This window comes from Plectrocnemia conspersa, unplaced genomic scaffold (genome assembly GCF_051122295.1).
Source record: "Plectrocnemia conspersa isolate PC_06_02 unplaced genomic scaffold, ASM5112229v1 ptg000008l, whole genome shotgun sequence".
Lineage (NCBI taxonomy): Eukaryota > Metazoa > Arthropoda > Insecta > Trichoptera > Polycentropodidae > Plectrocnemia > Plectrocnemia conspersa.
In genome coordinates, this window is record NW_028277172.1 from 4333908 (window position 1) to 4345538 (window position 11631).

The 11631-nt window shown below is 31.8% G+C and overlaps 1 protein-coding gene across 1 annotated transcript; it reads right to left on the reverse strand.

Annotated features, from left to right (window-relative positions):
* Positions 1-89: 89 nt before the first annotated feature.
* Positions 90-11461, reverse strand: LOC148232749 (non-lysosomal glucosylceramidase). The gene is made up of 13 exons (XM_088190200.1): positions 11305-11461; positions 10703-10791; positions 10460-10640; positions 9584-9746; positions 9391-9514; positions 6365-6595; positions 5317-5440; positions 5014-5139; positions 4838-4948; positions 4662-4776; positions 4467-4596; positions 2656-3292; positions 90-1491 (listed from the first exon to the last, which is right to left on the reverse strand). The coding sequence occupies exons 1-13, from the start codon at positions 11397-11399 to the stop codon at positions 864-866; spliced, it is 2754 nt and encodes a 917-aa protein (XP_088046326.1). The 5' UTR covers positions 11400-11461; the 3' UTR covers positions 90-863.
* Positions 11462-11631: the final 170 nt, after the last annotated feature.

Here is an 11631-nt window from a genome sequence, read left to right on the forward strand (position 1 = left end):
CACAGTTTCGATTATTTATTATTAAAGGATAATATTGTATTTTTTTTATATAAATATATTTTAATACTATTGATTATTGTAATGTTGTATTTTTATATTTTTGTACTCTTTTAAAAAGTAATTCATTTTTAATTGTAAATAAATTGATGTGAACGATTTTGTGACTACAAACATTAACGAAATATTTATCATCGAATTCGTCACAGGAACGAATTTATTGCAATAAATTCATCTTTATAATATTGATGTTTTTTATTTTACGTAAATAAATATCACAATCTTTCATTTTAGACACTTTGTGTACCTATTTTTAGTTCTGATGCATTAAGTATCTTATAAGTAGTCCATATGTAATTTACATTGATTTGATCTATATTTACATTACATGCGAATAAATCTTAGGAAGACGGTAATATATTTAAAAAAATCATGGGCTACTTATAAATCTATTTTTAAAAATAGTTAAGTTATTAATTATTTTAAAATATCACAATGCTATGTTTTGGTATAATTTAGATATTATCCTAATAAGGCATAATCACAGTAGGATGTAGAAAAAAAATGCATACACAGGACGACTGACTCTTTGAAAAATCATTATGATATAATAAATGCAAGTTTATAGAACGAAGTGATAGTATCTTTCATTCTTCAAAGTGATTATTTCTGTGAAGAAAATATGCCTTAATAGTGAGAAATGAGAATTTAAAATATGATACAAACATCATTGGCACAATTCACAGTTCATTTAAAATTGAATAATAACTCATAAATGATATTTCAAAGAGAACCGTCGCCCTGTATCATAAAAAAAATCTAGATCTATTTTCAAAAGTATTGTATTGCATCAAAGCCTCCGTCAGCTATCTGACTATCGCGTTTAAGGCGTGCTGCATCGCCCATATCGAGAGCGGCCTCATATATCCCACGGATCTGTATTCCCCGTTCTCGTAAAGAGCCTCGGGCGTCTCGAACTGCATTCCCAGTTTGATCAGTGTCTCGTTCATCCCGCCGGCCGTTTTAAAAGCCTCATCCAGCATCCCTTCGTGTATCATCAGAGCTGCCACTCCGTACGTAACCCCAGTCCAAGCTTCTTCACTTTGAATTGATGATTTATCTACGTATCCTGGTTTATCTGCAGTCGGCGATACAAATCCGTTCACTGCTCCCATCATTCCGCCGCCGAACTGCATCACATTATTATCGAATATCGTTTTCAAAGCAGATTTGACGTTATCCTTGGGAAAGACCGAGTATTGAAAGCCGCACGCTCTTAGATACCAATGGCCGCAGAGCTGATCGGTCATGATTACGTTCGGATTGTTGGCGTCGAAGGCGTAATATTTACCGTTCCATAACTTATTATGGAAAGAAGCTTTGCCTTTCTCTAACGCAGATTTGAATAAATTTACATCGCCTTCTATGCCTAATAAAGCAGCCATTTTTATCATACATTGAAGTACTGCTAGCCATAAGCCTCCGCAATAAGCACTGAAATATAAAAAGATTTTTAGTAGTTGAAGTTGAAAAAGTATACGGAATCGGATATTGATGGTGTTTAAGGCAAAATCCTTTTTTTCAATTAATCATAATATTTTAAAGGTACATTTAATAATGTAATATTGAGAACTTTTCTAATATACTTTTTAATAAGACCAAATATTTCATGAAGTAGATTTTTTAGGCAACAAATTAAATGGTCAGAATTTTATTAACAGCCTGGACATAATTATATTATTCAGGGTTAAAATAAAAATATAGGACAATCAGAATTAAAATACTGAATTGTCATAATTATATTATTCAAGGTCAGAATAAAAATATAGGACGATCATATAAATTAACAATAAATATAAATGGGCAACAAATTATTTATTTTAGAAATATCTCATTCGCATCTAAACTGCGAGCGTTGGTCAGAACATTGAACACACCATGAATAACTCTCAACGAATTTATTTAATTATTTGTAAGACGTGAAGTCATTCAGGGCGACGAACAAAGCAGGAATAACAACAGAGCGGTGTCTTGGTTTGCTGTGTTGACATCTGACAATATTGCGAGCCCCACCAAACAAGTTGGCCCTAAAACATCTTGATAATGACCATATATTATTATGCTGCATCTGTCAACATAAGACTGCCTTTGAGGTTAAAATACAGACCAATGAACTGTAATGAATACTGATTAAAAATAATGATTTTGACCATTCGTCAAAATAATTCTTATTATTTAATATAAATTTTGACCAGTCCAATTTCAATTCTAACCATTTAATATAAATTCTGACCATCTAATATTTATTCTGACCGATGTATTCTTACCCATGTAATATAAATTCTGACCAACCGTATTAAAATTCTGACCTGGAAAATACGAGCCCAAAAATATCATTAGCATCCAATAAAATGTGGATAATGTGAAAAACAATATTGAATAGAAAACATTACAGAATGTTTCAGTGATAAATTTGGAAAATCAATTTTAAATTCTAGCCATTTAATATAAATTCCGACCAATTAATATATTTATTCTGGCCGCTTATATTCTTAATGATGTATTCTGATTTTTTAATATAAATTCTGACCCATGTAATATATATTTTGATCACAACCGTATTAAAATTCTGACCTGAAAAATCCAAGCCGTTTTTACCTGGGACCTGACATCACCCAAGCGTCGTAAGTCTGATCCGCCGAAGCCGTATTTTCAATCACTCCATCTCCGTCTTTATCCCACGTGAAAATCGTATCCATCAGCTTCCGACACACTGGATACATATCGCGAAGATACTGATTCGAATCGAAAACTGGTCCCTCGACTGCAAGATTCGTTTCGCTCGTTTGCGAATTGATTGTATTTTTTCCCAGCAAACTAGTCCGCCTCATATAAGATAGATCTTCGTCCATATAATCAGTACTGCTGATGCTAATATATTTGATCCTCTTGTTAACCCTAGGAGGCACCAAAGATTCGCTCTCTGAATTTCTGCAAAATCCGTTGCCCTGCCTCGGTTGTCTGATTGGAGCGGCGATAGTATCGTTAAGATTTAAGTTGAACACTTCGTCAATGTCCTGGTTTGTGGATCGAAAGTATAAATCCTCTTCTTCGTCGGCGTCTTCGTCGATGTACTCCAAAGACTGGTACTTGTCCAGATTGTCACGTTTCATTTTATGCATTTTTAAGATTGTGAAATCTCGGAACACCTGCAGAATGAACTTCAAGTTCAAGTCGCGCCATTCGCTCACGTTGTGAATGTTGTAAGCGTTGTAGAGTATGAACGGTTCTTCCTCTGAAAGATTAAAAATATATATAGTTATTTTATTACGAGTCTTAGTTCTAATTATTACACTACATTATTTTTGCCACAAACACAAAATTTAATTCATATGTAGAAATCCAAATCATTAGTTTATCTAATTTATATATAATGAAATCATAAAAATCTGATTTATTGCTGCGGACTCAATCCAACTTGAGATAAAAACATATATTTTAATGTATATGTATGTGTTACAGTGAATGTGTATTTTTCAGTGAAGTAATATTTTCACTAGTGAAGTCCAAATACATTTTCACTAGTAGATATATATGTTTTTACTTGCGAAAAAATAATTTAACCGATAGGCGCTAATATGCTGCTCTAAAATGTCTATGAATCTCAATTTGACAGTTGTGAAACATCCATTTGCTGTTCAAACCCAAACCTAACCAAATTTAACCTAGTGAAAGTTCTAAAACTATTTATATATTTTAGGTCAAGCCTAAAATACAACTCAGCTCTCAGGGAAAAATAAGCAGAAGAAGTAAAGACAGACGTTACATCTCGCATATCACTCACTAGGTTTTAAAAATATGATAGCTATACTTACCGATATTACTAAGGATTTCTGATATGAGAGCATTGGTCAGGGTGTACTCAAACCGAAATTTGATCAATAGAAGGGCGCAAAAACAATTATCACTTCTCAGAAGTCAAAAATTCACGTCAAAAGCAATAAAATCGCAACGGCGCCGACACGATTTTATTGCTTTTGACGTGAATTTTTGACTTCTGAGAAGGGATAATTGTTTTTTGCATCAAAATTCGGTTTAGATACGTTTCATTTGATTCTCATTTATTATAAGTCGTTATGTTGTCATAAAAAACTTTAATATGAGTGCTAGAGTAACGGTACGATTTTATTACTTTTACGTGGATTATAAGCATTTGATCCAAAAAATGAATGTCATTTAATGAAACACTATGAATTTATTCATTGTTCAAACCCAAACCTAACCGCATTAATCGAACACAACTTAATGAAAGTTCTAAAACTATAGTTTTAGTTAGTCTTTAGGATATTTTACGTGTGACGCAACTCTGGTTATTATAAGATTGTATCATTAAACGCGCAACAATAAGTGCATAATTGTAGTAGTGTTAGCTCAAGAGAAGCGAATCAAATTATTAATTGTTTAATTACCAGGATCTCCCATATCGTGCGGAATGCAATTTAGAGTCTTTCTTAAATTAGTTTCGCCATCGGCTAAGAACTTGACTCTAGAAGTGAGCTCATTAGCGACTGTATCTTTAAATTGATACTGCAAAGACACCTGAAAAAATATTTTTAAGTGGCATTTTTAAGACTGATTATTGCACATTCTGTTTTGAAACTGACTTGTAAATTTGGCCACAGTTGAGCTAAAGCGAACGAAGCGTAAAAATGAACATCGTATGTGTTATACATTCTGTATTCGTGTCCTTCAAGATATCCAAACATTCCAAACACTGATCTGCAATAAAAATTATTTTTCAATTTTAACATAAATAAATAATTTAATTTTAATATAATACCTTGGATCTTCTTTCGGATATTGATCGCCTCCATCGAACCAAATACTTCCGCCGTCCGATATATAATACAGTTCGTTCATAAGAGCACTTTTATACCATTTTGGAAGATTCCTTTAAACGAGCGGTAATTAATAATCTATTTGAAGCAAAATAATAAATATATACCGAATACTAACTCGTCTTCTAAAATGGGTTTCTGCCAGTCGTTGATCTCCTCTTCCCATCTCTTATAATTGGTAAGAGCGTAAGTTGCTATACTAGCACCGGCGATTCCGTCAGTTCCGAAAAACTTTGTATAAAATCTAAACACAAGACGACAAAATTAATTTTATGATGACATGAACTTTGCGTTACTTATAAGCAATGAATCCATGCAATTATTCTAGTTAATGATGTGCTGTTATCTACTATATGAACGTGCTCTCTCCATGAATCACAATTATATATTTTGTATGAAATCCTTAGCTGACGCACTGTACCTGTTATATTTTCGAGTGTTATTCCTAAAATTGACTACCGGCATGTCCCACACCAGACAAAACTCAAGTTTGCCATTAGAGCCGGCCTCCACGGTGACCTGACTAGTGAGTCCCATGGCGTCAGCTATGTACATGAAGCATATCATTTAACCGCAAGAAAAGTAAGTAAAACTGGCGCATTTAAAAGTAGCACTAATTGTTAATGTGATAATCCACAACCATCGACAGAAATGTACGTTTAGAATTTAAAAAAAGATTCCGTTACTTTTAAAAGCGCCTTATAAATATAATACATAGGTATTGAAAACCTGAAATAAATACACAAAAACTTTCAAGCTTTCAATAAGATTACCCAAAGTATAGAAATCAACTTACAATAAAAAAAATAAAAAAGTGATCGGCATAAATTGATCTGTTTTATTAAAAACTCGTAAATGGGAAACATGGATTCACTACATCTAGCCAGAAACGAAGATACTAAGAAATAGCGAGGTGTAACTTATTAAAAATAATTATCTCCGATCTGTAATCGAGTCAAAACCATGAAAAACCTTCTACTAAAAACCACGAAATCTTACATATACGTCTATGCAAGAAGATCGTTATTTTAAATAATAAATAATAAACAAGCAATTATCTGTAACAGTGACGACTTGACCAATTAAGTTAATACATCATAATAGTTTTAATCTTATTTTTTTTATAATTATGCCAAACACTTTTTATTGCCACACTGTAAATACTACATATGAATGCTTGAATCATTAAAAAACTACTAAAACGACCTCATCCAGAGTGTTATTCTAAATTAATGATGTCATACTATTATAGAAACATACCAACCACAGTTTTTACACAATCAATCTAATCTCACAAAAGTATTCCATATATTCTAAACTGGACACCACTGTTCTAAATCAACGCCAGAGTTTAAGTTAAATTCTTAAGCATTTCTTGCAACTCTCCGATTTCAGATAAATCGCATGCATATCCTGAATTGTATTAAATAATACATTTTACAATGTTTGACGTTCAAATTTCAACTTACGTGGATGCTTTCCATCCAAGTCCGCAGGCATCAGACGCCCTTTTGAGTTTAAGCTCGTCCAGAGCTGTCCCGATGTCTTTTTAACGTTGAACTTGCAAAAGCCATCAGTGGTCGAGTCGCTCGGTTGCTTCTTTTTCGATATAGTGAACGTGCACGGCATTCCGGAGATTTTTTGCTCCATTGAAACGCCGCATGTGTGACTATCGGAGTATCGTTCGAATGCCAATTCGCCTGTAACAAAAAATCAGAAGTTTAATCTATGATTCAAGTTTTATTTATTTCAATGGCATAACTTAAAAGTCAATATTATATTATCAACCAAATCTTTCAGATATACATATTTTTTAAAATTGAATTGCCAAGTTGTATGATATGGAGTTCATTTAAACGGTCAGCGTAATATTAAGGTTTTGGTGAGCTCTTAAATATATTCTGCCGGAAAATAGCAACTCTAAAATTATTTCTATAGCTAATTAAATAAATTTGCAGCAATATAAATATAAAATGGCAAATCATAAATCAAATTCAATACAATTTTGGCAATCTGTTCAAACCCAAACCTAACCTAAATAAAATAAATATTATACCAGTATATTCGTTTAGGTTATGATTATAATATGCAAACACATAAATATTTTAACTACGCATAAATATTAAGCTGACTAGGGATGTGTTTATTTGCTGATAAAATTTAGTTTGTTTGAAAACTCGGTATTGAGTTTGATATTTTTTCACTGCCGACAAAAATAGTATGATATCCAAATGATTTAATAATTGTTTTTTCGCTAACCCAATGTTTAAATGGCGAATCATTTAATTACTTCTCCTTTTTTCCCCTATAATTAAAATAATAAATTGACCTGCTCACTCAGTATGCGCTCCTACCGCTTGACTCAAAAACGCGCACTAAATTGGTTTGTGAAAATTAATAAATTTATACACACAATAATAGTTTGAAGCGGTGATTTTTTAGTATACGTTTCGATGCGACTTTTGAGATTCGTATCTGAGCATAATTTGCAGTAATTAAATTTTCCAATAATTAAATATAATTCCCTGTTAAGTCGCATTCTAAGTGGCGTAGGAACATCATCCTTCACAAGCAGACTAGTCGCAAAGCCTCGAAGAAAGAATTAATTATTGGCATATTAGATTCGTGCGCGAGGTTTTCCTCAGACAATTTATAAGATACTCATATTCTGCAAATTAACACCTTTCCTAACTTTTTAATGTAGGCGACACATTGAGTTTTTGTGCTAGTTTCTGTATCGTTAATCTTGGACCTCCTTTAATGGCAGCCCTAATATCCTCACTAACAACCCCTACGGACCAGATTTTTAAAAATAAAAATAGTGTTAATATATTTGCATCGTTCAAATATAAAAAAATAGAAAAAATACTGTCTGACACAAATCAAATCAGGGTACAAATCATAAACCCGTCAATTTAACGGGTTCCATAAATCTAGTGTTAAAAAATATTAGGAGCCACCGACTTACTTTAAGCAGGTCAAGACCATTTCAAGGCTAAATATTAACAATAAAACTTAGAGATATGATAGGGATTGATGAATGTGAGTAAGGCCGACATATGTGTAATAAAAAGGGGACTAGAAAAAATGTGTTTATTACCTAGACACAAAGAGACGGAGAAATAAGAAAATCAAATATCAAATAAAATGGTCAGAACTTAAATTAGCAAATTAAATGGTCAGAATTTTAATTCAGGGTCAGAATAAATATTAAATGGTTAAAAGAAAAATAGCATAAGGTCAGAATAAATATATAGGACGATCATGTTAATTAAAAAAAATATTATAAATGGGCAATAAATTATTTATTTTAGAAATATCTTATAAAATATCTCGCTTGCACCAAAACTGTTGGACAAGTGAAGTGCGAGCGAGCGGTAGCGAGTGAGCGTTGGTCAGAATATTGAGCACCCTACGAATCTATTTAATTTTATGTAGGACGCGAAGGTATTCATAACGACGAACGAAGCAGGAATAATGACAGAGCGGCGGCGGAGAGCACGCTGGGCTTGTTATGTTGACTAGTTGTCCCTAAAACACTTTGATAATGACCATGTATTATTATGCTAACCATTTGTCAACGTAAAACTGACCTTGAGGGTAAAATACAGAGCATATAATATAAATACTAACTGAAAAAATGATTCTGACCATCTGTCAAAATAATTCATATCATTTAATATAAATTTTGACCAGTCCAATTTAAATTCTAACCATTTAATATAAATTATGACAATCAAATATTTATTCTGGCCGCTTATATTCCAACCTTTTAATATAAATTTTGACCCCAATTGTATTACAATTCTGACACAAAAAATACGAGCCTATCGAATATGCAGTATAACCTGTTTTTTTGCATGAAGTTAAACTGACAAAAAGCACAAATTTGTGTACATGGTATTCAATGTGTTAAAAGTACATTCTCCAGTAACACTACTTTATCGCATTCTAATATTTTGTTTCTATATTCAAATTTGATTGCTCAAATTTATTCTTACAGACGAAACTATTTTGCAATTCAATGAACTCCATTTCCAAATCTTTCAATCCAATCTGATTTAATAGATGTTTATATTTTATGTTTATGCTAGGTGATGATCTAAATAGCAAATATTTAAAGTATATTCTAGAAAATAAATCTGTACATGCTAAAAATAAAATAAAAATTCGATTTTTTTCTGTTCTAGATCTATTTACTATACATAGATCAATAATAAATTTTTAATTTTTGAAGAATACGTTAAAAAACAATGTACATACCGAGAATGGAAAATTATCGTGTGGTTGAATACTTGAAATATTAATAATCAAAATGACAAACAATATCAAGTTTTTCATATATTTTTTAGACCTTCAACAATTTTTGCAACAAAAAATCCTTTCCCCATATATCAACAGGAAAATTTTACGATTAATTGGTTCTCAAGAATATTTGCGCTTACGTATTTAAATCATAGAAAAAAGATTTACGAATATATATTATAATAATTACCATCGTTTCGTTTTCTGTCGGGATCTGGCACACTGCGAAACGTGAAGGTAATGCTAACAGTTCTACTCTCATTGCATACGTTAGTAACGTCCCATACAAAAACAGCGCTCGGTAAGCTGCTGTCCTAAAATATAAATTAACATATTAAAAAAAGCTTCTATCATTACGCCACTATGCACGATAGTTTCTTTACTTTATAATTATGAGGTATGACTGGTGAAATCTGTTTGCATGTTAGCATAACTCCATATTTTTTCAAATCGTACGTAGTCCACGCTTGCGGGTACAAGGCAGTGTATTGTGAGTCAGATTCATTTAATTTCCAATCCCAGGCTGTGGGTGAATTCTTTGGTTTACTGCAAAAAAATAAAACAAAAAGTTGAATAGATTTGCATAGCTTTGAATAGGATATTAAATGTTGCAGAAATATTTAAATTTAATCTCCATGTCACAAATTTAATTTAAAATAATAAAATTCATTTGCTAAAAAACAGTTACGTGCCAAAGTTGAAACTTTTTTCCTAGTATAGCACTTTTTTTTAAGTGACTTATTTTTTTTAAATATTTAATTTGATTATAAATTAAACACTAAAATACTGTTTTTTGGAATTAAATATTTTTTTGCAGTTTTCATTATATTAGTATTTAATGAATTATTGATTTCATTAAATATTTCCCAAAATCTAATATTTTCAGAGAACTGAAAAATACTTTTTTGTCTTTTTAGTAAAAAGCATTCATTTCCATGATTTATTGAATTGTCAAAATAAATAAAACTTTTTTTTTACTTTTGAAGGAATAAATTACAGAAAGAATAAATAATGTAATTACTTCCATAAAGCAAATGTTTTGTTATTATTATTATTATTATTTAGATTGTATATTGCAACACTAAAAGTTAAGTGGAATAAGCGGTTAATATTATGTGATATTTTAACTGTTGATTTCATTGCACAATTTGTATAGACATTGAACGGAGGTCAGTCGACTATTTTGCCTCTCACAAATATATATTTATAAACTCGTTTCTTTAATACGATATTGAAATCACATATATGTATATACTTACGCATAAGTTGAAAGGACACTTTGAAATATTGTATCGTTCTTTTCATTCTTTATATTAATTATGAACTGATCCTCCGGAATCGTCATATACTCATAAATCCCGGGTTGCAGTTGAAATCTACAAAATTCACCCTTGAACCCCCGTCCGATGGTTCCCGTTCCGATCCCGCCTATCGGGCAACCTGAAATAACACAAGGATCATGTAAACTCCTATAAAAATCGATTAAACAACTTTAAAATTACCGTATATTTTTTTGCCTTCCTCCAATTTGATGAAATCCATAATGGGTTTCCTCTTTTTCATCTTGAGCCGCGTGTAATATATACAATATCTGAAAATAAAATTCATTTTTATATGCAGAAAACGCAAAACAGTGGACGGAAGACGTTTGGCTTTGAGCCAAGTGTACGATTCAACTCACGCATAAACTACTATAAAAATAAATATAAAAAATATGTGAGTCAGTGCCTGATGCGTGCGAAATTATAACGATTGTTGTAACATACACATATTTAAATACAGTTTCTGCTTTTGTAGTATGAAGATTACGTTTATACAAATGTGTATGGCTTCACTGCAATCTAAAGTGCACATGTACGCATTCTATTTACAGATTACACCACTTCCTTGAATTAATGTGTTACATTTACATTTTGTTTAAATAAACCGATTAAAGATAATTGCAGTCGAGTGATCAAACATAGCAATCTCACTTATATTTTTTGATATAATTGATAAAAACTAAGCTCTTCAATCATACACGTGAAGTTTAATTTATGATAAGTCTAAATATAGATTATATCTTGGCTGATAAAGAAAACAAGAATCGTCTGAGGGGGCTAACCTTACTAAGAGAGGCATCATTTTAAGGGTGTGTTTGACGGAGAGGGTCTTTCTAGGCCCTCCTTTGAGGCCCCCCTGAGCACCTCCAGCCCCCATGTTTTCCCGCCTCCCAAAACCCACCGGTGCCCTCCACTCGCCGCGACAGACTGAAACAATCTGTGTTGCTGACTGACATTGCCGGCCAGTGTTTACATATCGCACGAAATCGTAGTATTTTTTAATTCGTTCCAAATAGTTGGTCTTAACAGAGCCGCATACAAACAGAAAAATTATATTAAAATATTATTTACATGTATTATTTTTAATTCAATTTAATTAATAATATTCC

Excerpts from the sequence above, each read along its gene's own strand:
- LOC148232749 (XM_088190200.1), bottom strand. The coding sequence starts at position 11,399 with ATGGGGGCTGGAGGTGCTCAGGGGGGCCTCAAAGGAGGGCCTAGAAAG. Across the intron at positions 9,515-9,583 it reads TCATACCTCATAATTATAAA|GACAGCAGCTTACCGAGCGC; the intron begins GTAAAGAAACTA and ends TTTATATTTTAG. Across the intron at positions 6,596-9,390 it reads CGACAGAAAACGAAACGATG|GCGAATTGGCATTCGAACGA; the intron begins GTAATTATTATA and ends TTTTTGTTACAG.